Below are 27,100 nucleotides of genomic sequence, written 5' to 3' on the forward strand. Positions count from 1 at the left end.
TTCTCTCTCTCCCTGTTGCGACTGTTTTTTTCTGACCGTAGCCTGCCGGTGGCCGGATGGAAAAGTGTTCCCACGGCTCCCGCACCGATCCGGGCTCGGGGAGAGAGGCTGGGACATATCGATAGGGAGGTTACTGTCGTGGTGCAGCAGTGGATGTGCTCCAGAGCCGAGTATGTGGTCGGGGGGTGGGATGGAGAGAGCATGCTAAAGCCCGGGTTTTGCTGTGAACTGAACCGTCGAAAATCCGGACTGATTCCTTTGGCCTTGGTAGAGTTACGCGCGGTTTACTGGGGGGTTTGTCATTAAGAAAAGAGAAAAAGACTCGGAGCGATTGCTTTATATTTCAAAGTGTAAAATTATCGGTAGAAGCAGGAATAGAAAAGCCTCCAAACTCACGTAAAATTGCATTAAATTATCAGTTAACCCTCCTCGATGTAAAACACTGATGTTCCGCCAATACCGGATTTTGCCAACGCCAAACGATTGCAGTAACGAAACCGAAATATTCGATATCGAACCTCATCCTATCTTCCTGGCTAACTTCGCCCGGATCACCTTGTTCAGCGATCTCTGCCTCGAACAAAACGCATCTTAATTTTACTAGATTCAAAGAAAAATAGCTTGCGGCTTTGTCCCGCGACTGTTACCCACTGCCACAACCCGAAGGGCCCTGGGGAAGCTCTCCTGACCGACGCTTTCTTTTCACATCAGGCGATTCCCTGCAGTGCTCCATCCGTCAGCGAGCACGGAGAAAAATAACAAAACCCGGTCACCTACGGGAAAGGCTTCGAAATAATCCCCCCTCTCCATCCCGGAGCCCCAGAGGGGCAGTGAGCAGCTTCTCCGAAAGCCCCCCCCGGTCGCGACAGAAATTTCGTGTCCCCCCCCGGCCCCTCCGCTCTTGCAAATTGTCCCCTCGGAGCCATCCCTGCTCCAGCCACCTACAGCTTTCGTTTTCCCAGGAGGGAAAGCGGTGGGAAAGGCGGGAGAAGATGGTTAAAAAATAAAATAAAAAATAAAATAAAAACAAAAATGGAAAGAAGGAAGGAAAAAAATATGTATTTCAGGATCGGGGCTAATAAATATCGTTCCTCCCGCATCCGCCAAGATTTTCGCTGTAAACCACCCTTCCCTCAGCTCCAACCCACCCGGCGGGGCACAGCTAAAACCCCAAACTCAGAGCAGAGCCCTCCGTGCCACAGACACCGACAGCTTTAGGATCGATCCGCTCGCCCCCGGCCCCTCTACCCCTGCCCACGCCGCGGGGAGCCTGTCTGGGAGAGAGCCGCAGCCCGCAGCGCTGCTCTCAGAGCCTGGGCAGAGAGAAATAACAATTGGGGGGGCGAGGCGGCTGCCGAGGAAGCTGCCCGGAGGCCTCCTGGGGCTGCTCGGAGGACTCGAGGCTCGGCAGCAGGGCGGTGGGGCTGCAAATCCGCCCGGGGCTGCTCGCTGCGGGGAGCCGGGGGGGTGCCCGGGAGAGGGGCAAGGCAAAATCGGGTGGAAAAACGAGGGGCTGCGCATCCCTGCCCTGCCCGTCCCGTCCCCCTGGGGGGGAAGCTGCCCCAAGCAGAACGCTGTCGGCCCCGGGATCCTTGTAGGGCCGGCTCCGGCTCACTGTAGGGCCGGCCCCGGGAAATCCTCTCCAAAGCTGGAGGCTGCCCCAAGCGGCTGTCGTGGCCGTGCGGCCTCGGGCCGCTGGGACGAGCCCGGCTGCAGGCTCCAGCAGAGAGGGAATAACCCGCAGACGCGGAGGAATAATAATTACGATCACTATCCGCTTCCCCCAGGAGCTGCCTGGGTTTTCGAGGGATGCGGGCAAGCCCCTGGCACGGGAAAACCGACGTGGCGGTCCCGGGGTGCCCGCACCGCGCCGCGTCCTCCCCGGGATACGCTCGGGAGCCTCCTCTCCGGGAGCTGGGGGGTTCTGGGGGCTCCCCTCTGACCCGGACAGACCGAACAGCATCGTGTCCTGCACGCCCGAGCCCCCGGGGGGGATCCGGAGCCACTGCCGGTGCCCTTGGAGCAGGGCACGGAGGGAAAGGGGCAGAGCTGAGAGGGAAAAAGCTGCCGGGGAAATCCGTGCCAGCCCTCAGAAACGACACACGCGGCAGAGCGAGGTGTTAAACTAAAGTTTATAAATTAAAAAAAAAAAAAAAAAGTACAGCGGGTAGCTTACAAACATTCACAATTCATTTGAAGTAAATACTCTAGTTGAGTGCACAGTGCCATTAAAAGAGAAAGGGAGGAAAAAAAAAATAAAGAAAAAAAAAAGCGATGAGTTACCTTGAATGAAAGAAAGTGTAATTACATTGCTGAGCAGATCAGAAATCCCCGCCCCTGAAGGAGAGGGCTGCAGAAGAACTGTGAAAGGCACTGTTGGTATTAAAATTTCCCGTTACATCGATTTTTTTTTTTAAAAGCCTGACTAGAAATATTCACATTGAATATAAAAATAATAATAACAACAACTTTAATACAACTGGAAAGTGCGAAAAATCCATAACTCCTCCCTCCCCGAACACGGAAAGATCTCAGGAAAACAAAACAAAACAAAAGAAAAAAAAAAAAGAAGTCTGGAGTTGCGATATAAGTCTCACCCTTTTGTGACATATTTATCCTTTGCCAGGGATCATGGAGTACAGGAATAACATGGGCAACAAGAGCAGGGGGGATCTGAAAGAGGCTTCCTTACATTCAGCACCATACAAGGCACACTCAGTTTGCAACGAGTCGGAAGACCAAGGACTCAAACAGACGTCAAAAAAAAGCTTCCTTACAATCCACCGAGGGAGTCCTTGATCTCCTCTTTGGAGCTGCATTTGGTTTCGTGGCGTTTTGTTGTTGATGGTGGTTTTTTTTTTTTTCCTTTCCTTTTTTCTCTCTCTCTCTTTCTCTCTCCCACACAAGATCGAGTCTCTACCGATCCGAAGCGAAATCAAACAAACAAAAAACCAAAAAAGTCTACACCAAATACACTGACAACATGGATACCATGAACTAGTCGTGCCGAATTGCAAGAGTCCTCGGCTGCCGGGGTGGGGACGGGGCGAGGGGGTGGCCGAGAAGTCCTACGCTGGGAGAGGAGCGGGTGAGGGACCGTCCAAATAATATTAATAATAAAAATAACAATAAAATAATAATAAATACTGTCCAAGGCACCGAGAGCTGCGGCGGGGGCTGTGGATGGGAAGCAGGGGGAGTGGGAGACGGGCTCCCCGGGGTGCTGCGGGGGGCGCACGCTGGGTGCCCCTCACTGGGTGCCGGCGGCTGCGGCGCAGGTGGACAGTGCCCAGCCGGGCAGGCAGTAGTAGGGGTAGTAATAGGAGGGCTGGAGGGAGAGCAGCGAGGGCGGCCGCAGCACCTCGCCGGGGTGGTACTGTCTCTGGTCGTCGCGCACCAGCACCTTGACGGCCACCTTCTTGGCGGCGGGCGCGGCGGCCAGCAGGTCTGCGGCCATCTGCCGCCTCTTGGTCTTGTAGCGCCGGTTCTGGAACCAGATCTTCACCTGCGTCTCGGTCAGCTTCAGCGAGGCGGCCAGGTCGGCCCGCTCGGGCCCCGACAGGTAGCGCTGGTGGTTGAAGCGCCGCTCCAGCTCGAAGACCTGCGCGTGGGAGAAGGCGGCCCGGGAGCGCTTCTTGCGAGGCTTCGGCGCCGCCGCCGCCTCGTCCTCCGCCGGCAGCAGCTTCCCGCACTTGCCCGCTCCGTCCTCCTCCTCCGGCGGGCTGCGATCTGCGGGCAGGGCGACAGCACGGCGGTCACGGCGGGCAGCCACCGGGACGCCCCCATCCCCCGGTCCCCCGCGCCCCGGGAGCCGCTGCTGGGGTCGCCGGCTCCGGCCCGACGGCACCGGGGGCCCGACGGCACCGGGGGTTTTTCGGCCTTCTGGGCTCGAAGGGGGGCTCGGCCCCTCTCCGACCCCTTCCCCTCCATCCCTCCGGTCCGGGCCCTCGGCACAAGAGCCCCGCGGCCGCCTCCCACCCGCGACCCACCGGAGAGCGACCCCTCCTCCCGGCCCGGCCCGTACCTGAGACAGCCGCCGACATCTCGCTGTCACTGAGCCCGGCGTTGTCCCGCTCCGCCGCCTCCGGGGGCTGAGCCTCCGCCGCCGCCGGCCTCCCCCCGCCGCCCGCCGCCTCGGCGGGGCGGCCGCTGCCCCCGGCGCCCTCCTCCTCGGAGCGCCGCTCGCCCTCGGGCTCCTCGCTCAGCGCCGAGTCCGAGTCCCAGCTCGCCGGCGTCCTCGGGGCGGCAGCGGCCGGCCGGGCAGCACCGGCCCCGGCCCCGGCCCCGGCGGGGAGCGGCGGCCCCTCGGCAGCCCCGCAGAGCCTCCATCCCCCGGGCGGCCCCGGCGGCCGCCCCGCCGCGTGTCGGGCGCGCTCCTCCTTCTTGTTGAGGATGGCCTGGATGGAGAAAGGCGTCAGGGCGTTGCCGCCGCGCACGGCCATGGCCCGGCGGGGCGACAGCGAGCAGCGACGGCGCCGCGCCTTCAGCTGGGCGACCGCATCGCCGCCGCCGCCGGCCGCTCCGGTGCCGCTGCCGGTGCCGGGCCTTGGTGCGCCGCCGGGAGGCCGGGCAGCAGCGGGGGCAGCAGCGGGGGCAGCCTCTCTGCGCCGCTACCGGCCCGCCCGCCCATAGGGACGGGGCCGCCGGGGCCGCCGCCGCCGCGCTCCGCCGCGGGTCCCTGGCGGCGCGGGCGCTGCCTCCGCCCCGCTCTGTCCCGCCCCCGCCCGCCCTCTGCTTTTTCTCCCGCCGGCGCCGCCGGCCCTCGCCGCCGCGCGACGGCGCCGGCCCCGCGCCTTCCCATTGGGCGGCGGGCGCGCAGGCCGCGCGCCGATTGGCTCCCCGCCGCGGGGAGACGCGCGCCGCGGGGGTTAACCCCTTGCGGCCCGCGGCGGGGCCGGGTGTGTGTGTGGGGAGGGGGGTGCAGCGGGACGGGGCCGCGCCGTCGGGGGGATGCTGCTGGGCGGGAGGACGGCACCCGGGGATTTTGGGGCAAGGGGGAGCGGAGCAGAGCGAGTCCGCACGGTGCCCCCGGGCTCGGCTTACGCCCCTCGAAGCGCACCCACACGCCCTTGACCTGCTCCTGCCCGGCCGTGCGCCCACCTCCAGCACCGTCCGGCCCCGCTGGAATCGGTTCTCAACGACTTTGGCGAGAGAGAAATGTTTTCCCACATCGTTCTTAGCGGAAAAAAAATAAATGAAGACAATAGATAACCCCGCCTCGGTACGCAGCGCCTCGCCGGAGATGGTCTTCGCCTGGCTCAAGGAGCAGAGGGCTCGTCCTTCCCTGCCGGTAACCCTGGGGGGGCTCCTTTCTTTTTCCCGTTTTCCCACCCAGGTATTTCCCCTGGAAGCTGCCGGCTCTGCCGTCTGTGCCACGATGCAGCCGGAAAACATCCGAGGGGATTTTTTAAGAGATGGAAGGAAATAAGAGGGGAGCCTTGATCGATCCTCTTATGTGTAGGAAGGTGCCTTGTGCGGGTAGTCTAAGGGGTGATGGAGAGACGAGGGGTGAAATTTGGGGCGTCAGAGGGGACGTGTGGGTGCACAGGGGTGAGAACGAGGAGAAGGGCAGGCGGGGCAGGTGGGGGAGCAGGGCCGGGGGGAGGTTTTGGAGCACGGAGGGGACGGGGAATAGTGGGGTGCGCTCCTTCGTCCAGGCTCCGCTCAGGTGTAGGGGCAGAGCCGCTATGGGGCCGGGGAGCGGCGAGGAGGAGGAGGAGAAGGAGGAGGATGAGCCATCTTGCAGCCCCCCCAAGCCCCTGCTTTACGGGGCTTCGCGTCCAAGCTTTTGGAAATACCTGCGGTTAGCTCACAGTGGTTGCGATTCTTCGCTGATTTACCGAGCCTCCCTCCCCGCCGTCCCTTCTCTTTTTATCTTTCTATTTTTATTTATTTTTTTAATTTTATTTTTCACTCCTTATCCCCACCACCACGACCTCCCTCAGCCTCCCCGGGCTATCTCTGCGCCCTCTTCCCGGACCAAAAAAAAAAAAAAAAAAAAAAAAAAGAGAGAAGGACATTTCGGGGGAGGAAACGTCTGCGGAGCGAGCAGCGGCGGGGGGAGGCCGGCGGGGGGCTGCGGAGCCCGGGGGCCTGCTGGGTGGTCCCACCGAGCCCCCCCCGACCCTCCGGGAAGAGGGGCAGCGGGACGGACGGACGGATGGACAGACAGACCGCCGGGGGGATGCACAGCCCGCCCGGCTGCGGCGGAGGGGAATCCGAGCATGAAGCCTCCCCTCTCTGCCCCATCCCTGCCTCTCCCCGGGGGGGACCCTCCTTGGAGACCCCCCCGGGATACAGCCGAAGCCCTGCAGGGGAGCCGGCTCCCCGCCCGCCTTCCGCAGCGCCCGGGGCCGCCTGCGGGCGGGCTGCCCCATCTAGAGGCGTCCCGGCCGCACTGCCCGCCGCCGCTGCCCCTGCCCTCGGCCCCTTTTCCTATTATTATTATTTTTTAATTTATTATTATTAATGCAATCAGCTGGGCCATCCTTCTTTTCAGGTGCGATGCAACCCGCTCGCTGAAGCACTGCCAGGATGCCACGACGCTTCAGGAAAGAGTCGACGGCACACACGCAGAGGAAAAAAACGGCTGCAAAACCTCTCTCAAGGGCACTCACCCTATATATAATATATAAAAAAGGTCTCCCGGGTGGGATTGCCTCCCACGGGGAGAAGGCGATGCTCCAGCTTTTCCTCCAGGGTAGGATTTGCTCCTGCCGGGCAGACTCGCTTCTGTCCCTGCCACCCGCCCCAAAAACCTTCCTCAGTTTCATGGCCCAGGGCTGCCCCACAGTTGGGACACAGTACCTTTGCTGTATTTATTCAGATTTTTTTTTTTTCTTCACCAGACTCGTCCCTATTTTACCTCCCGACGTGCTTACAGAAATACAGAGCCTCCTGCCGGGTCTCGCAGGGGCGCGGGTGGAAGATGGCCATGGCACAAACGGGGATTCCTCCTGCAAGGGGGTTTCACCCCCCTCCGACCCTGCTGCTGGCGGGGAAGATGTGGTTCGTGGCTTTCACCTCGGCCGTGCCTCTCCCTGGCTGCGCACCAAACGAATGTAAAGGTGCCCTGGGCAGCTCGCTGGTTTTGCAGGAAAATCTCAGGTCGTCTGCTTTTGAACGGGTTTCGACCCAATTTCTAAAATAATAACAGCCTATTTCCAGGCAGATGTAACCGCAGCTGTAACTGCGTGCCTCTGAGACAAGCCCCAGGCAGGATTCGTCCATATGTGCCCGGGAGACCTCGCGTAAGCCTCTCCTGCAGTACTCAGCCCCCAAATCGCTTTGTAAATTACGTCAGGAGCCTGCTGAGGTGTCGAGAGTGAGATGTTTATGGACTGCAGGGACAGAAGGATATGCCACCTACAATTTGGTGAAGAAAAAAAAATGATTTTTGGAACCCAACCGAATATTAAGCCCGGAGAATGTGCAAATATAACGCTGACAGCGAAGGGTTTAATTTTACCGACTTGACAAACTCTTAGCAAATTAGCTCAGAGGGTTTTAATAGCTGGCAGGCAATCCCCTTCTTCTCCCATAGTCCTTTTATGGGGAAAAGCCCGTGTCCTTTAGGGCTGGGAGGCTGCGATGCGAGCATTCCTGTAGCCTCTTACAGCCGAACGGGAATAAATGCTCGGGGCTTGGGTCGTGTGCGCGGGGTGACACAGTTCGGCCCACTGTTATCGCTCAGAGCTGCTGTTCCTGGGAAAACCGGCCCAGATACCCTTCTTGCTGCTTCACCTTTAGGATAAAAAGCCAGGGTTTGGCACGCCCGGCACCGAGCAAGGAAGCAAAGCTGCCAGCGTTTCGCTGTCAGCACCGCGTGGCAGCATTTCTCCCGAGCTATCCCTCCTTGCAAGACCCCCAGAAGGAAAAAACCGTACGGATTATTTAATCCTCGAGATCCCCAAAAAAAGAGAAGATGCCTTGTCGATGCCCAGTGCCGTGCCAGGAGGCCACCGCCAGCTGCACATACCGGGAGCAGCTCGCAGCTGTCTGCAGGCAAGACCATCTCCTGAAGTCAGTCCTCTCCTAGACTCTTTCCTTGTTTTTACGCCGATTTTCCTACTACTCAAGTAAATGGTCATATATTCCTCGTCTTCTGACGTAGTTAAATGCAGCCCGGGCAGGATTAAATTGATTTAGTAATAAAAAACAAGCCGTCGTATCCAAATGGCCGGATTCGTCTTGTAGGCATTAATTATAGCTTTTGAATTTTTCTGGGAAATAAACGTCGTGATTTTTTGTTCCTGTATTTAGCTTCTCATCCGTTTTAATAAAGTTAAATTCAATATGTATATTCAAATTATATTATATTCAATAAAAGTGGAATTTACTTGCACTCTGATAGAAAAATAGATGCAGAATGACACGCACAAGTCACGCATGAGTCACCATCCAGTGTCTGGTCCATCTATTTGTTTTTGTTTTTTTTTTTTCTTACTATTTGCTGGAGCATTTTAATGAATATTTACCAAGTCACACTAGATGCATTTGTGGTGTGCAAGTCTTTAGGCTTTTAAGAACACTCAAAGTACAATTAATCATTTGATGTTTATTGGGTGCAATATCACGTGAAGTTCAGGTTTCCTTTACCATTGCTCCTCAATGTAGAACTAAGTAATAATTTTTCCCATATTTTTATTTGTTGAATTCACTTCTCACATATGACGGACTTTTGTTAATTAAATTAGCGGGGCAACATTTAAACAATTTTTGTTTCTTCTGGTACGTAAATCAAGCAAACCTGGACGCTTCTCAGGATACTGGAACTGTTTATAATTATAAGGTTATTACCAATCTTTGTCTAAGGGTCATGTCTTTATTGGTAGCAAGTCAATAATATTTTAATATTATTTTTTCTATCCTTTTTTTATTCTGCACCAATTAAAGTTAATATCTGAGACTGTTTGGGGCTTATACATTATACATTTATACAAAGCACCAATTACTCAAAAAAAATAGTTTAAGATAAACGATTCCCTCTTTTCACACCATTTTCATTCAGTTAAAAGCCTAAGCTATGGAGACAGATTTTTTTATTATTATTATTTTTATTTATTTATTTTCATTTTGTGGTCAGATTCTTGCTTGTAATCAGACTCAGCTTGCAGTGCTGGCTGTTGTGGTGCCTGCTCTGAGGAGTAGATCAGACTCGGGAGCCTGGATTCCAATAGAGAACTTGGGTGCCCAAACATTACGTGTTGCAGAGGTGAGAATCACTTTTCTGTTGTCCTGTTTTTGATCCAGGTCCATGCAGTTACCTTCCAGAATTAATTTTTATTTTTATTTTTATTTTTTTTCTGGAGAGAGGGGTACAGTCTCCTATCAAGAGCATCTTTTGTAAACACTGATCTCTGTCAAAATGAGGCAAAAGGAGGAGCCCTGGCGAGTCCTGACACTTTATGCTGCCATGGCCTGGTGCACCCTTGGTGCCTGATGCCCTTGAGCCACCTCACCTTGCAGGAGGATTTGGGCAGGCAGGCTGTGCTATTCTACTCCTGGGCAAGCATCTGCAGCCCTCAGCCCCAGGATGAGCACCAGCAGCACCTCTGGGAGTGCACCAATCCCTTTGCCGAGCAGAGGGTGAAGCCAGGTTTTTCAGACCAAACATCTCACCCTGCAGTGTCTCAGTTCTCCAAAGGGATCCCAGCCTGCCTGAGGGATTTCTGACACCTCTGGCTGAAAGCAGGACACCCAGCTTGACATGCCGTGCAGCAGGGGGAGACGGGCAGCTCACTCACGCAGTGATCCACACCCCATAACCCACCGTGGAGCAGCAAGGTCAAGCTGTTGGAGCACAGAGACCTTGGATCCAGTGTTTGGTTCATGAAGTTAGGGCAATTAGCAGCTCCACGGTGGGAGTTGTTTCCACTGGCAATCATTTTGTATGAACAGTGACTGTACATTTCATTTAAACACAGCTTTTACATTAAATCATGGATTTCTTTGGCTGGCTCAGTGATAATACAAATACTTACATAAACTTCATAAACGAATTAATGGCACTGGTTTGTTCAGGTCATATGCAAATTTAATTGGCCGCCAGAAAATTAGCGAACATGACACAAATTGTCAGCAGGCAGTACAGTTATTATCCGTATTTTCTGTGTGCATCTTAGAGAATAGAGACTTTGAACATGTCAATTATGGATGACTGCAAATATGCACGTTTCCTTGTCCTTATGAAGCTCATTCTACCCTCTCAGAATTCCTAGCTCCATTTGTTTCTTAGTGCTTTCTCAACTGAAATTAGAGATTTTGGGCTTCAAGCTGTCTCCTGCTGGGCGTTATTATGGTGTTGAGTGACCATAGCATGAGTGGGTCCTCAGGGTGTTGCTGCCATAGGAGTAACAGTTTCTATAATTTATTAGCCAGGGACATTTGGGGCTTTACCTAACAGAAGAAAAAAATGCTAAGACATGTGACAAAGAATAAAAATGAGCAATATGACAAAACCAGTTCACACCCAATTCATTATGAACTGAATTCAATGACTGAGTGTAAATGAAATGGTTGAAGAAGTCCCCAGCACTACAGGGGGGCTATGCCTAAGTGGGACCAGACATGTGGGTAGACAAAATGTCAGCTGTGAATCCCTTGGAAAACCAAGAAAGTCCTTTTATTTATCCAGGAGGTTTTTTAATAACAAAAGGACACAGAAATCTGCCTGAGAATGAAGCAGGGAAGGCAGAGGAGTGCAGCCTGGAAGGACATTTTGGTAATACTTTCAAGATGGAAAGTTGTGATTTCCTGCGCTATGGATGAGGTTATTTTTGGCAGGAAGAGTGAGAGCTTTCTGCTTTCCCTGCTTGGGAAAGAGGGCAGTATGTGGTGTGGCATTCTGGTGCTTTATAGCATTGTCTGTTTTTTATGAGAGCTGATTAAAAACCCACGCTTTTCTCTACACGCTCTCGCTGTTCCAACCCCACATAAGACCATCAGAGATTGCTGCCTGTAGGAAGCGTTAAAACCCTGTCTTCAGCCAAAAATGCTGCTATCATCTGTCCTTTCATATCTCTGGAGGACTTCTGATGAGTTTGTGTTTCTTTCACACAGTGTATATATACTTTGTGCAACACTTCTGTGTCAAAGGGACTCTGACCAGAGAAGGGTAATGCAGGGGCAGTGCATTCATCACTCAGTCCCTATGCTCTTTTGTGTCAGATGTGCTTCGTTTGCAGGAAATGCATCTCCTAACAAAACAAAGTTGTTCTTCATAGCTCCAAAACAGACCACTGCCATAGTCTTCTGCAAAATACACAACAACATCCTTGCAGTCTAACCTCTTTGTACCATCATGATTGCTCCTCTTTGTGAGGAGGAATAATATGAACACTATTAGTTGTGCCCATGGTGATGTTCATACTTTGCCCATAGTTATCGTGGAGGGAGCAGAAACCATCTGGAGGTAAAGGATCTTCTCATTACAACACCATATTGCCCACAGGATTTAATTCAGCTATTTTATTGACCCCTCCAGTTATAAGAAACTTCTGTGGTCGTGAGGTGTTCTGACTTTCTGAAGCCCTGGGAACTGCTGGCAGATGCTGGGACAGTGGCAGGAGGTCTGGAGAGGAGACTTGACAGACTGGGGAGGCTATGGCAGCATGCGGCATGGAAGAGTTTCCAACTCCCAGCCTGAAATGCCTTGTTCCTGGGTCTGCATTTGGCCAGGTGCACTGCTATGTCTCCTAGAGCTTCTTTCTCAGTCATGGTGGTTTCTGAGAAGCAGGCCTGGGCAGGTCGTGTAACTGCTTTGGTACAAGGTAACAGGTGCTTTTACAGAGAGCATATTAAATGTCAGAACACCTGGGCAGGAAGATAATGATGCAGCAAGACCCTTTTGGTGAGGAGAAGACAAGGCTACCAGCTGTGGAGCTGAAAAGTAGCCTGCCATCCACCAGTGTCACGACAGGAATGTGTGTGTGTTTTTGTTTCAGCAGCCATAGTGCTCTGGGCAGGGTGTGTGGTAGTGGCTTTTGTGGTGAATATCACAGCCCCATGCTCTTGTATTTTCAAAAAGTGTTATTCCAAGCCCTGTGACAAGACCAACTTATGAAAATACTGTCCTAAGCTAGCTTTGATACTGTGTGTGCCTTATCACGTGTCCTAGCACCCAGACCCCAACTGACATACCAAAATCCCCCATGCTTTTCCTCCAAGATGCAAAGGGAATGTTTGATGGCTTCCTTCTAGAATGGGCTGTAGTCTTCCCTCTTGCCTTTCTATCTGCTAGCTCTGCTGGTGCTGGACATTGGCTCCAGCCCAGTTCTTGCTTGCAGGGTCCTGGGAACCTGGAAGGCGATTCTGGTCGCATCAGAATTATATGAGAAGTAGGGATGGCTAATGAACTGGGGATTATAACTGCTCTGCCTGATATTTTCACAACTTCTCTTATCACCCTACCTTTGAACAGCTATTAAGAGTGAACGTAAAGTCTTTTTAGCCCATATCTAACCTGTTTGGATGTCAGTAGGTCCATGTACCAGTGATTCAGTACAAGCCAGCTGCTTTACAAAGCCGGCTGATCAAGTCATGTGTCCCTTGAATCTCAGTGTCTTGCTGAGCCAGACCCCTGTGATCCTCTTTTTTGTTCTTTTTTTTCAAAGCACCGAGGCACAGAGGAAGAACTTCTGCCCACGCTACTGACAGGACTTTCTCCAAGCAGCGCAGAACATCTGCTGCCTGTCACCAAAGCAGTCCAGGCTTCTGAATTCTCTGATATCTGTGGATTACTGGATGATCGCATGCCTCCTCCTTCACATCTATCTGCACCCCAGGCTTGTGGGTCTGCATATGTTCTGCTTCCACAGGGTTTGGGATCTGTGCGAAAGCCCGGCTGCTCCCATAGCTCAGGTAAGTGTTATACTTGCTTATCAGGAAGTTGGCAAGAATTGCTCCAGGTATGCAAGAGGAGACCAGTCGGGCTTGTTGCCTTAGAAGTCATGCAGTAGTGATGATAAATAATACTTATCTGGTTTCTTTTTTTTTCTTTTTTTTTTTTTTTGAATAAAGAGCAGCTTGGGTGAAAATGCAGAAGCTTGATGTTTGGGGGAATAGGACTGGGCTGTTTCACCTGTCTGTGGCTTCCCAGGACTCTTGCGGCTGGTTGCAGAGCTGTGGGTAAGGGCATGACATGCTCGTCCAGCTGGGAGCAGCCACCAGTCTGCCACCTTCAGGAGGGCCACCAGGGCCTTCTCCTATATAATGAGGCCAGCAAGTGAGCATTGGGCCAGGACTTGTGGCCCAATGAGAGCTTCTGTTTTGTGGAGTACGAGTAGCGCCAGGCCTGTTTAAAGCTTGGGGTCTTAGCAAAGCCTCTTGCTGAAGCTAGTGAAAGAGCAGTAATTGTCCCTTCCAATAACAACCATCAAAATGGGAGAGGCTACTCATAAAAGTTCTCGTTTGTGGCAAGAAGAATGGCAGGAAGGGAAAATTGAGCAGAAAAAAAAGGACTTTTAAGAAAAATAAAAGAAGGACAAGGGCAGAGGGAGTGATCAGGACCTGCCTGGCCTGAGAGAAGGTAACAAGCTGATGACAGGAAGGAAAAAAAAAGGGGAGAGGACAAGAAGGGAGAACTGAGAGGGGCCTGTGTGAGACATGGAGGGGTTGAGCAAAGGAGGGAGAACAGATGAGAAGTGAGGGTGGAAAAAGAGAGGGATGGGAAGATCTGGGCAAGGAAACGGTGACTGGAGAAGAAAGCTATTGCCAAACCCCCAAACCCAACTTGCCACACTTGAGGGAACGTGCTGAATGTGTTGCTCCTCCAGAAGCCCGAAGTGCCGATAAATGCAGAGCCGTGATAGATACGGGATTTGCTATGCTTACATTGCACCTCGAAACGTGGTGGGGGATGGAGTGGGACCCCACAGCCCGCTGTGCCCTGTACTACGCTCACGTAAACGGGGTTACAAGTGGCTGTGCTCCTGCAGAAGCACTTCTCCTGCGGGTGCAGGGCGGTGGGCTTGGAGGGCTCCGTGTTGGTGTGGAGCAGGGCCCCGGCACGGCCAGGGGGGCTCCCCTCGGCCCGGCCTTCCCCCCGCACCGGGGCCGGGGGCGGCGGGCGCTGCTGCCGGCGGGCACCCGTTGCCACCTAGCGGCTGCCTGCGGCCATCCGTGCCTGGGAAGCACCTTTCCGGGGATTATTTATTTATTTATGTATTTATATTTCCCCACCAAGCCGCGATTTTGCCGCAGCAGGCTGCGAGTGCGGCTGTTGAGGCCGTGCGGGGCCGGGCTCCCCGTCCCATCGTTGGGCCGGCGATGGGAGCCCTTGTGTGTGTCCTTCCCAACACAGCACCCGGGGACATGCTGGGCACCAAGGGACATGGTCCCACTCCACATTCACTGCGATAAAGGATCCCGGAGGCTCCCATCGGAGGAGAAATCCCCCCAAAATCCCAGCCCTGCAGTTTCTGCCCTGGCAGAAAGACAACACTTCCAAGGTATCCAGTGGGACAGGGATTCTCACCTTTCACTTGTAAGGACTTTGGCCTCTAACCTGTTAGAATATGCTTAAAATTTTCCCTATTACGTCAAAATACATTCACCTTTACCAAGTCCCAGGCAGATGAAGACACAGCGTTTTAGACATTGGACAAACAGAGCCAATGTTGGCCTAACGCATACATCGTGGATCTTGGCTCCACACCATCCCTCATCTTTGGTCAATGAACGCTGAAGAGCTTGTGCAGATGGACAGCTTTGGTTCTGATGCCCTTGGTTGGAAACACAACTGATTGGAGTTCATCCCCTTTTTTAAAGGCTGCTGATCACATTCCTGTTCTTCCTATCTTTCAGAATAAAAAGAGGTGATAAAAGCTGAGACAAATTTTAAGAAAGGTGTGAGAATAGGGAGAGGAGCAAAGGAATAAGAGATGGCAAAGATGCCTGCTCACTGGCATTATCTTCAAACAATCCCATTATCATAGAAAATCGAATTGACAAGACCCAAGAATTGCTTAGAAAAGTGAAATAAAATAAAATATTATTTTCTTAAAAGAGAGACTGCTGTGGGGGAATGGAGAAGTTTCCTACCTCTGTCTTACGGCTTATCTCTACACTACATCCACTGCTGTGGTAGCATTTGCTTGTCTTTATATTCACTCGTGATGGATTATTCTATTTTGGATTATTGCCATTGTGGTATATAATCACAGCAGCAAATATTATCCCTTTGTACTTTAAGTACTTTGCACTTGCACCCAGATCCCTTTGCTGTTGTCAGAAGCAGAACCTCCCTAATTCTGAAAACACAATAAAATTGTCTGAACATCTATTACAAAGTTGTAACGGTGACTGGACAGTGTTTTGTTCGTGCAAGAAAAATGAAGCTAGCAATGTGTCTGTAACAGTAAAGCTTTGTGGATGTGTTATACGGCACAGCTGCCTTTTTCCTTTTTTGAAGGGGCTCCTGGGTCTGTTAGCTCCAGGCTAAAGGAAACGAATGTATATCCACAAAGCCTGACTGCAGGGCAAAAACCAGGAGATTTCATATTTCAAGCTGGTCCTCCTTTTCTCTTTCATTTTTTCTTCAGTGGAGAAAGAAGTCATAGGAGACACTGAAAGTGGCTAACAACTTTTGAAAGCAGAGAAGTAACAAAACCAGATTAGGCAAAGGAAAAAGTTCCAAGGGGTAGCGCCCTGCTGGAGAGAGAGATGGTCACAGAGCAAACAAAAAAGGCATAAATTACAACAGGGAGCTGCAGGTTAGAAAAAATATTTGAAGTCTAACCCAGGAAAAGGCTTCTGCGTGCCAGCCAGTGCTGCACCACGCAGGGGGAGGCTGGAGCTGAGGGCTGAATAGAGTGTTGAGTTCAGAAGTAGATGAAAGATGCTTCACCTTCAGTGTATTTATTTATTTATTTGTCTATTTTAAGTGGCCTTATATTGCCTATTTACTTAGCCTGAAAAATCCTGTCTGAATAGAGTTAAGTAAGCACTGTATTACTGAGCAATTCTTAGCACTTGTTTATAGAAAAAGCAGAGTGAAGCTCTCGTTGTCTGAAAGGAAAGTTGCATTCCAGTTCTCTGCTTGCTTTGGGCACCGAAGCAGGAATGACTATTTAATTTTAACCTCTTTAAGTTTATATACTGGAATTGGTGCTGGGGTATCTTTCTCCTGTATTCCTTAACATTCTCATGTACTCCCTAGCATTTATTTTTATTAATGTTAATTGACAGACATTATGGCATAGCATGTGTGACAGGTCACAATAAAATCTAGAAAAGGAAGGAATGGAATTAGAGGGTTAAGCTGTCTAGCTGACAATAAAATCAATTGCTTTGATATTTCTCTGTTATTCTCAATTACATCCCCAGTACACACACAGGCACAGTCAGTGCTCCTGCTGACCTGTTGTGTGATCAGCAAAGGAGCTGTGCTTAAAATGTGGCTCAGTCTGGGAGTTGTTTGCTAATAAGAGCTGTCGATGGGCAGAGATGCACATTGACAGTACAGCTGGGTCTTACATTCACTGTAATTCTCAGCAGGGTTATGCAAGTGCCAGTGAGCACTCAACAAAGAAAAGCTAACAGCAAGCATGGGGGTGGCACTGTAGCTACGGGTCCCCCCAAACTCACTTGCTGTACTCGACTTCCTAGTCTCTGTCTGCTCTACCTGTCATACCCTGCCTAAGATTTTTGTATCGTACTAATAAAGATCAAGATCTCAGGGCTAGCAGAGACTGGCAGAATAACCCGGTCTGTCCTCCTGCACAGTCAAGGTCACCAGTTGCCTCTCATCATTTCTACCTCATGCCCACACTCAAGTTGCAAGTTTCAGTGGTTGTGAGATGTTGCCAAAAGAAGTACATCAAAAAGTCTGTAACATCTCCCCCTTGCTGTTCCCACCATAACTCTGGGGGCCTGTGGCTATTAGAGGGCTTGCACAAATATTGTGGTACCTTTCTCAGCAGTAGATACCTGCTGGACACCACACCACCTCAGCAGGCAATTTGGATGAACAACACTTCAAAGCCTGTTCTAACACCTAACTTGGGGTGGACGGAGATGCTTCACCCTGCTCGAGAGTCACAGACGTGAAACTTACCTTGGAGATAAAAGCCTAGGCATTGCTTTGTGACAAACATCCTATGAGATGGTGGAACATGCATGCCTTTGAGACCCATTTCCTCAAATCCTCTGGAAGGGAACTGTCATCTGGAACATGGACAGTGAGACATGGTCTCTAGCTCCTGCTTCAAGTACTGACATGTCATTGGACATTAAGTATCTTAACAGGAGACAGAGTAGTACCCACTTTGATACCGTACAGCCTCACCTTCCATGACATGAGGGCTTAAGTCCTCCAATGCTCTCACTGCAGCACAAAAAAAAAACTTTGTGCCTTTGGAAGGAAGACCAATGAAGGTCCACCCTTGGTGAAACCTAAGCAGATGGAAGTTATCATCCAGCACTACAGGCACGTCCTACATGTTTCCTACAGGCCAGTGCCGTCACCTTCCAGCACAGCTTGTTCAGTGTTGTAGGTCACATCTGAGGCACCTACCTCTCCTAATACAGAAAGCTTTGAGGCTTTGCTTGGATTCCTAACTTCCTTAGGAAGCCAGTTGGCTTAAATTCAGATGTTTCAACACTAGATCCAATTTCAGGTTTGAGCACAACCCTACATTTTACATCAGTTTTAGCAATGGGACTTCAGTTCCTAAAGAACCTTGAAAAATCTTTTCCCACATCAGAATTTAAAGCATTCTACTATGGGGGAACCCACTGTGACCCTGCAAGTCATCCCAGTGCTGAATTACCCACACTGCCAAGAAGAGACATGGCAGGTTACAGCCAGACTAAGTTTGTCTTCAGCTTTCAGCAATTGTGTAATCTCTTCTTGAAACATGGATCATTTGGAACATGACACATTGGAACAAGGAACCCTTACTAGGTTGGGTAGATAATACACACTTCCTACAGGAAGCCCCTGTGCATTGTTACTAGGGGAGCATACAACCCACAAAATAGCTCACTGTCCATTTATGCACCAATTATTTGACACAGAGCTACTGTAAATACATGCTAGAGCTAACTAATGGTGCACTTAGATGACCAACTGCAACTGCACCCAAACCTATAATACAGAGGAATGGTGATTCCACACCCCTATTGGCCACATGGCCATCTTTGTGCAGGCAGTAGTATCTGCACTAAACCAACAGCTGGTTTAGTAAACAGACCACATTAAAAAATAACCTGCAGTTTTGTAGAGGAAATTTCAGGCTTCCTTATCCAGCAGTCTGTGGCTGTACAATTCGGTGCTGCCATGGAAGAAAGTACCGTCCATGGGGCAGAAGAAGACAGAAGATGAGAGGTGCATTCTAGTGGCAGCCTGACTACTCCGACCATTAAACCACACCTTTGGCTAATTAATTGCACACTCAGTTCCAAAAATCTACTCCTGCTCTAGTAAGTTGTTCCCATTTCAAACTATGTTTTTCTTCCACATTTGTTTGGCAAGCGTTATATTCCTAGCTTTAAATCTTTAAACTAGTTATCTAAGGACTCCCTCAGAGATGTTTATATTTTTATTATGCTTTCCTTTTGGATTTTTTTTTTTTTTTTTTTCTTCCCCCCATAAAGCCAGTAAGGGTAAAGAGCTTAAGAGCTGAGATTTGAAAGAGAATGGATTTAAGTCAGAAATAACCTTTAGAGGAATTTTGGTGAAACACTGGAATCTGGAAATAAAGACTAGAATGTAGATGGAATTTCCTTGGTGTTTAAACTTTGATGTTTTAGTAGAAAAAACACCCTGCTTGAAGCAGACCCAGAGTTTTTGAGAAGCTGATGGAAGTAATGGAGTGTGACGTACACAGCTGGGACAAGGAATCTCTTGGAATAAACAGGCATGGTATCTTTAAGATGTTGCCAAAACCTGCAGAAGGCTGACACAGGCAATTTCCTCTGAACTGCAGCTACAAGCAAGTGAAATAGATGGAAAGCTGTTGAAGTCACGAAGATAAGAGTCTTCTGAGCTGGTATCCAAAATGACTAAGCAGCAATATCGATAATCCCCAAAGGTAATATTACAAATTGCCAGGATTAAGAGCTTTGATTAATTATATGGAGTATATGAATATGCATTCAGCTTACTTCATTAAGATGTCTACATCAGATCTTAAAAATGAAAACATTTCACATGGAATGACTTCAATGGGAAGAGAGCTAAAATCCACCAGTTAAATTCACTCTTTACAATATAAACAGGTAGAGCTCCAAGGAAATCAAACACTGCTTTAGAAGGAAATGTGGCAGTCGCTCAGCACATCCCAGCTTCGGGGCAGTGACTCACTCAGCACCACAGAGGTCCCACTACCTCCTCCAAAAGCAAGGAGCGGTAAAAGTCTGGAGTGGCAAATGATCTTTTCCCATTGCACAACTCAAGGCAGGTATCATAATTTGACCACTTTTAGTATTGAGACACGTGAGCCTGTGTTGGACTTGCATCAAGTGGACATCTGTTGATACTGTCACCATGGCCAGAAACATTTGCTGCTCTGGATTGCAAAGTTTTAGGGTAAAAAGTTTTACTGAGGTTCTGTAGGGAATTCCTCAGCCTCTGAGGGAATGGAGCCAGAGCTACAGATCTGAACATGTGATGCCCCTAGAACATACAGAGATAAGAAACAGTGAATGTCTGTACTTTGGGTTGATGTAGCAGATTAAAAAAACAAAACAAAGCAAACCACAACTAAGGAGAGATGTTACTAGAGATGCTGTTGGAATAGAAAAATCGAGGCATTCACAGATCTGCCAGCATCAATAAAAAGTTTGCTCCAGCTGCTGAGTGCACCTACTGACTTTGGATCAGGTTCCAGATGGAAATGTCACCAGCTGCAAGAGTTACTAGCTTGCCAAACCCTATCAAAAAATGACAACTGCAACTGACCTTTTACTGATGATCCTTTAGGTGGTTAAAACAAGCAGACTAATTCCACCCCAAATCTACACAAGTGATTAAAAAACTATATAGTAGGTGAATCCATAGCATTTTAGGTTTAAGGCAGTAGAGAGATGTAAAGAACTTTTAAGTAGCTTGCACTAAAAAAAAAAAAAAAAAAAAGAAGAGATACCGACAGCTAGCCAGCAGTCCATCATGAAGCAAGTGGAGTTTGCCAAAGTTAAAATAGTTGGGGGAATTTGCACTTTCTTCCTCCTCTAGAGATTAAGTAAAAGCAGCCCTCTTGCAGGAAGAGAACTCCTTTAATGCCTTCAGACTATGAAATAATGTAATGAATGATCAAATATATACTCCACAGATGAGAGGATTTTCCTAAATATTGACCTAAATATATAGTGTGGGGAAGGACAGTAAGAAAGCTTCTAGGTTAGCCCTGAAAGGCTGTCATTGATCTTCAAGGTTGTATTTCTCTGCTCAGATTCTCTTGCTCTGTCAGGCAAAAGACAGTCAAGAGGCTCTGACACTTTTAAGCAGGAGCTTCATACCCATAAGCCACAAGAACAGACGTGCTTGTGAAAAAGGCAAATGTAACCTGCATTGTGGCAGAAGTATTACCAGCAGAGAGAGAGCGAGCAGCAGACATTCAGTGTAGTGGGAGGTTTGCTAGGAACCTCACGAGCAGCCTCACTGCTGAATTCAGGTGTAAGGAAACAATATCAGGAAGAGATACAGAGAACTCCAGCTATGATCAAAAGCCTAGAAAGAACTGATCGGAAAAAAGAGGAAAAAAAAAAAAAAAAAAAGATTACAAACAGCTCAGCTTGTTTAGACATACAGAATGAAGGCTGAGAAGAAGCCTACAACTTTAATTTATGTATGCTGCAGGGGGCAAAGGGAAGAAAAGGAAGACATTCAACTCCTGTGAAGAAGTGGGTATACATTACACTTAGTATACATTAATGTATACATCACTGTTAGTCATGTACAGGGATATATTAGTAATATGTTAGCAAGGTATATATTTCAGCAGAGTTGAGGTGGAGATCAAAAGAAGTTAACTTTCAGAGCAGAGGGGTTTTGTATTTCAGACTCAAGTTTGCTTTGGGGAAAAAAAGTAAAAAAAAAAAAAAAAAAAATGTGCACCTGCCTCTATAGCGTACTAGGCCTGGTAAACTGTCCCTACCTGAAGGTCCTACCTGTAGGACACCAATCAGGTACAGCATTACTTACAGACATGGCTCCAACCAAACATATTCGCAAAAACAAGTTTTCAAAGTGATGTGATTAAAAGATAATAAAATATGGCAACTCAGGTTTTTGGCAAACATTTTATAATTTTATACAAAAATCTCAGTAAGAAACCAAGCAGAATATCTGACGGAAACATCTGCCTTACAACAAGTTCAAAAAAAACAACCCACAAAAGAGAAAAAAAATAAAGGAAAATTCCAACCCCCCAGAATCCTTTGTAATTATAAACCAGAATATGAACAAAACACTTAAAATAATCTCAGATTGTTTGGCAACTCATCACATCATTACAAGAGACACATTTGATCATAAGAAAAGTTTAACTTTATATACAACTTCACTTGAACATTTGCTCTTACCAGAGTTAATATACATTAAAAAAAGATTCTGGCAATAATACCAGGTTCTATTTTTAATACCTGTGTATAAAACGTAACATAAAATGCTGAAGCTCTATCGTTAGGAGAAGTGACATTTGATTTCAATGGGTTCTTCCTTGTTAAAAGAGACAAATACTGAAAGAACAGGTGCTTACTTGCAAAATAAAACAATTTGTTTCGTTTCAGGGTAGAGCTGGCTGACTGAATAAATGTAACCTAGTACAATTTATTTCTTGAGATTGATAGTAAATTCAGGAGTGAAAATATAATCCAGTAAGATTACATTTTAAGTTTTATACTTTGTCACAAATGTGAACCGAAAGGAGCCAAGCCCCTTTCACTATGCTAAACTACTTCAATGCATGCGAGAAAAATACTTTACCAACTGTCTGAGCATATTTTAGAGAACTTCAGGTTTTAGACAACCCCAGTAGAGTGGAGGGAAAGTTTCCTACTGACATCTGCATAGAATGTAAAATATATAATTAAAAAAACCTAAGGTATATACTAAAGTTTACAGACCAATGCTTTCCATATAATAAATAAAATGTCCATCATTGATTAGATTCATACACAGAGTAAAATACAACCTATTTTTACAAGTTTATGTACAAAGTGTATTAGTAGGCCAAGGGTGCCTCGTGGGTTGGAAGCATCTGCATTAGCATGTCACATTGGGTATCCCCAACTTTCCAAGTCAGTGATAAAATATATAACTACTTTGTTTTTCATTCAGATACAAAGTAAACTTATTTTTCATCTGAAATAAATGTACATAATATTCTGTATAAACAATAGTTTATAAAGCTGTTTAAAATGTAACTTAGAAGTACTGCATCGATTAACTTAGAGCTCTGAAACAAGCACGTGCAAATCCCTTTGCTTTAAAAAAAATAGAAGCACAGATTTTTTTCTCTTCCTTTTGACTCTTCCACAAAGAGTACTAGTTGGTAAAGATTATCGTTTAGCTTTCTTTACCGGTGTCTCCTCTGTTTTCTGCTGGCCTTTTCTCCGTACTGCTGTTGGGCTGCCTTCCCTTTTACGCTTGGTAGACTGCACCTTTAACCTAAAAAAACATCATAATTATTTTAGCAATGGTAGGACCTGAAAAACAAGAAGGGTGGTCAGGCACAATCCTGGACAGAACTTAATTGCCCATCTCTGATGAATTATCAGGATATATTGTTTAAAAGCTTACTAATATAACATTACAGTTTTAGTTGCACAGACCCGAGGGAGTCCCTGCACAATCCCATCACATCTTAGCAGGGTACTGCATACTAGTTCTATATGTTGGAGAGTGCTCCAAATGGAGAATCTAGGGCTCCTTCCTCTTCTCTTTTGGACTGACTGGTGGATTACAACAGAATATATAACAAACTACACTATCTGCTACCATCTCACAAAGATAGAAGAATAGTAATAATGGCTCAAGCCTTGCATACACAATAGGGAATAAAGGGCTGACACCACGTATCCTTATCTCTGTTGAAGCATCTATATATAAGCCCACCATATTTCAGCTGCAACCAATTATAAGTGCAGCTTAAACTCTTGGCCATTCATAACCATCAGGTGAACTGCGACACCTATCAGTGCATGATACACATCTGCCACTGTTCTTGATGTTTGGTTTGAAAACATAACTCATACGCTTCATAGTGGAAGACAATTGAATGTATTTGGCATATAGCCTGTTTTACAGGTAAACTACAAGATGAATAGCAATGTTTGTTGCTCCCTTTGGATTGTACACAGTGATCTCAACTTCAAAAAAAGTGCACCAGGGAAGGAGGGAAAGGGAAGTATTTTCAGAACTTGGTATAAGGCCTCAAAGTTTCTCCTTTCTTACCAGTTGATCTCAGAAATATCTTCAAAGTTTTAGATCCATGACATAGCATGTTGCTTTAACCTGAACTACAGCTGCCCTCCCCTCTCCCCCACCCCATTCAGGAAAGAACCAGAGCTCAAGTTAAAATATTGCTTAACAGCATATTCAAATTCTCCCAAGAGGTTTCCAAGGACACACACACACACACACACACACACACACACACAGAGAAAATCTAGTCTTGCAAATGTTAAAGAAAGGAAGAAAAAAGGAAAAATGTAAACAGAATAAAAAATCCTTTGAAAGCTTTTATATAAAACAAAAGACCAGAACTGAGCAACGTTAAGACTGCAGTTCAGATTTTGAACCAGTATGTTACATACAAAGAAAGGATCGATATAGTGAATACCCAAACTAAAGTGGCTTTAACTTTCATACTTACTGTGTCAATGGAGGAGATTTAGTAATTTTTGTATCACTTGGAGATCTTTTTTTCACTGCTAGCTTCTGTTGTTTTCTGGGAGAAACTGAACTTGGACTGCTGCCTTTAGAAGTTGCACGTGTGGTTGGCTTGCTGGGCTGCTTTCTGTAATACAAAAGAATGATGAATGTATATATAACAAAATACTTTTACCAAGTCACTTTCTTCTTGCATTCCAAGTGTGGAAAATTAAGACCGCACAGCATTTGCAACAAGTAAATCAAAATTGTTGAAAGAAACTGAAAAAACATTTGCATGATTTGAGACAAAGTACCAACCAGAGACATGTACTTTTGTACCAAAACATAGAATCAAAAAGACTGCTTTACTGACAATATTTAACAAATAACCAAGTAAAAAACCCTAGTTTCAAATCTACAGTAATTCTGGTACATAAATGCCCATGTACGAAAAAAAAATCTTTGAGTACCAGCATAACAATAAAAGAAGCAAGGGGAACAAGCTGTGAAAGGAAAGGTAATTATCTTATCCAGTGTAGAGAAAGAACTCATATTAGCCTTCATACCCATCAGTTCAAAACATGAAAAGGTGGTTACTGAAATAACAAAAATATCGATAAATTAAAGGAAAGTGTTTCCAAAAGCAATCAAAATGAAAACACTGATATCTAAACATTTATTACAATTTTAGAGTTAACTGTTAAGTGAGATAAAAATAAGTCCTTTTACCTTTACCACAACAGAACTGTTGCTTGCAAAGCAGTAATCTTCACAGGTTTATATTAAAAAAGAAAAGACCACGTAACTACTACCTAAAATTATAAATTCAAGGGAGTTTACTCTGTGAACAGTGCTTCAAGTAAGCCCCAAAGGCTAATACCTAATACAAAATACTCGGGAGTTTACTCTGTGAACAGTGCTTCAAGTAAGCCCCAAAGGCTAACACCTAATACAAAATACTCAGGAAAGACATAAATCTGGTGGATTTACAGAAATCTCACCATGAGCACAAAACAATGCCTGGAATCCAATTTGTTCTGGAAGGTATCTATGCAGATTAGAACTTCCCAAAACTGGCATGCTTCTATGATTCCACAAAGCAAAGTCAAGAGGATGACCTCTATATAATTAAGTTTGCCAACAGAAAGGTACATATACTAAAGAATGACTTCTTGAAATCATTCTTGGTACACCAATCTTTTGCAGTAAGATTATTTTCCCGAGCTTGGAGATCGCTAACAGATAAATTAAGTCCTACAGTACTGCTGATTCATGTATTTAACTTGGGTCACATTTGGAAATAGAAATGGACATTGAAAAATGTATTTCTGCCTTGTTCCAACTCTGAATACCAAACAGTAAAAATGGCAGATTCATACCAGAGGTCCCTTTTTACCTTTTGGAGTTAAGTGCTTTCAGACACATCTTCTGAGACATCCCTAGGACGAAGATTGCCAGCAGGATCAGTTCTCATCTAGCAAATTCAAGTGTGTCTTTTGTGGCCCTAATAGTTTCTTGTCTCCTAGTAACACTGAATCAAGGCAAAAAACCTTGCCCCTCCTGATTTGTTATTCACTATTAGAATGAGAGCTACCCTCTGCCATACTAAGACCTGACTCCACTTCCAAATAAGACTTTCCATTCTTCGTTATCAGAAGAAACAAGAGGCTCTTTCCCCTTACTATGAAACCTCCCCTTTTGTCTCTACATCCCTAGAGAAATGGCACTGGAATTAGATATGGAATTATTTGGTAAGTTCAAATCAATTAAAAAACAAAAACAAAATCTACAACTGAGAACAATGTAGAAACAAGAATCTGCTATCAGTGTCTCTACAGTTACCTTTGAGCCTCTAATCTTGTGGCTGGTCTAGTTGTGGACCCAGAATGCATTTCATCATCTTCCTCCTCCTCTTCTTCCTCCCCTTCCTCCTGCTCTCTTACTTCCTCTTCAGAAGATGTTAATTTTCGACGTTTTCTTTCTGGCTCCAGCGTTTCTGCCCATGTAAAATTTTACACATGTGCTATAATTTTCCAAAAGCCCTCCAAAAGGATATGGACACTTAGTTTAGAAAAGGTATTCTATTCACAAATCCCATTTTAAGTAAGTATTTTTCCATTTCCTTTATGCTTCAACATTTTTAATTCACACTTGTTTGACTTAATCTTGCTAACACATTCACAACAGTTTACTTATGCAGCTCATAGCCAGAATTCATAGAAAATTCATGAGGCTTTATAGAAGCATCTGGGATGTAGCAATTTTGACATGAGATTACAGCAATTTACACATATTTACATAATATTTACACTAGCTGTAACTCAATGATTTTTCCTCAAGAAAGGAAAATTGAATAAAGCTTATCTTGTTGCTATCAGTATACAGAAAAGCACAGTAATATCTCCTCATTCTGTTAGGAATAGCATGGTTTCATGTTTTTACCAGTTTCCTCTGACTGAACCAGAGAACGCCTGGGCTTTCTCCCTCTTTTACGCACAGCCATATCTGCTTTCCCAGCTTCATCTTCCTGAAGAAATAAAATACAATCAAGTAAGGCAAGAACAATTTAATTTAAATAGAAGACAGACATTTTTCATTACATACTGCTTACAGACTTACAAAATTAAAATGCTTGCACTTACATTTGTTGTTTCTTTCTTATTTGATAAGTCTGTACCTAAAAAGAAAGAACAAAACTGAATCCTGAACTTCAAATCTTTTGCTACTCAGTTAAAAACCACAAACTTCTTTTGAACTCTGTCAACTTTGCTTAAACAACACGATGTCAGAAAACATTTAAAGTCTCTAAATTAGAATTTGGCTTGGCTTTGTTGTATTTTGTTATACACAGACTGGGACAATGATTTATTAATATTTTTTTTTTAAGCAGTAAGGCTTTTATAAGACTGATACTATATTTATTACTTTGTTGCATATGCTTTTTTTTTTTTTTAATTTTAATGGAAAAACTGAAGTTACTTATCCCTTTTAATTACTGTCAATCAGTTACAGCACCACAGAAAAATTTAGCATGGAAGGGGCCTCTGGAGGTCATCTAGTCCAGCCTCCTGTTCAACGCACAGCTAAACTGAAAACCTGATCTTACTGCTCAAGATCTTGTTCAATGCAATTCTGAAAGTCTCTAAGACCATAGACTACATATATAGTCCCTCTGGGCAACCTTGTTCTAGTGCTCAACTACACCCACGGTGAAGCACCAAGATGGCTGTAGCTCAAAAAGGCAACACTGAAAACCTGTATATATAATACCTAATAGCTAGC

General features: G+C 46.8%; 2 protein-coding genes and 1 long non-coding RNA gene across 3 annotated transcripts in view; 1 reads left to right on the forward strand and 2 right to left on the reverse strand.

Annotated features, from left to right (window-relative positions):
- Window positions 1–2,114: 2,114 nt before the first annotated feature.
- Window positions 2,115–4,675, reverse strand: NKX3-2 (NK3 homeobox 2). Its single transcript, XM_084519011.1, has 2 exons — window positions 4,025–4,675; window positions 2,115–3,729 (listed from the first exon to the last, which is right to left on the reverse strand). The coding sequence occupies exons 1-2, from the start codon at window positions 4,440–4,442 to the stop codon at window positions 3,251–3,253; spliced, it is 897 nt and encodes a 298-aa protein (XP_084375137.1). The 5' UTR covers window positions 4,443–4,675; the 3' UTR covers window positions 2,115–3,250.
- A 383-nt stretch (window positions 4,676–5,058) lies between these two features.
- On the forward strand, window positions 5,059–7,923 carry LOC311435700. Its single transcript, XR_014692322.1, has 3 exons — window positions 5,059–5,290; window positions 6,500–6,700; window positions 6,849–7,923. It is a non-coding gene; the product is annotated as an uncharacterized lncRNA (long non-coding RNA).
- A 13,306-nt stretch (window positions 7,924–21,229) lies between these two features.
- BOD1L1 (biorientation of chromosomes in cell division 1 like 1) overlaps window positions 21,230–27,100 on the reverse strand; it is a 35,397-nt gene continuing 29,526 nt past the window's right edge. The window contains 5 exon segments of the mRNA XM_084517103.1: window positions 21,230–22,612; window positions 23,820–23,963; window positions 25,661–25,814; window positions 26,261–26,345; window positions 26,461–26,495. Of these exon segments, the coding sequence (XP_084373229.1) occupies window positions 22,504–22,612; window positions 23,820–23,963; window positions 25,661–25,814; window positions 26,261–26,345; window positions 26,461–26,495 (527 nt within the window). The 3' untranslated portion in view covers window positions 21,230–22,503.

The sequence above is a fragment of the Aythya ferina genome, assembly GCF_964211825.1.
Source record: "Aythya ferina genome assembly, chromosome: 4".
NCBI classification, from domain to species: Eukaryota; Metazoa; Chordata; class Aves; order Anseriformes; family Anatidae; genus Aythya; species Aythya ferina.

What these genes read in the sequence shown, in the direction of transcription:
- NKX3-2 (XM_084519011.1), bottom strand. Translation starts at nt 4,442, where the DNA reads ATGGCCGTGCGCGGCGGCAACGCCCTGACGCCTTTCTCCATCCAGGCC. An exon ending in GATGTCGGCGGCTGTCTCAG is followed by an intron (nt 3,730 to 4,024) that starts GTACGGGCCGGG and finishes CCCTGCCCGCAG; the next exon opens with ATCGCAGCCCGCCGGAGGAG.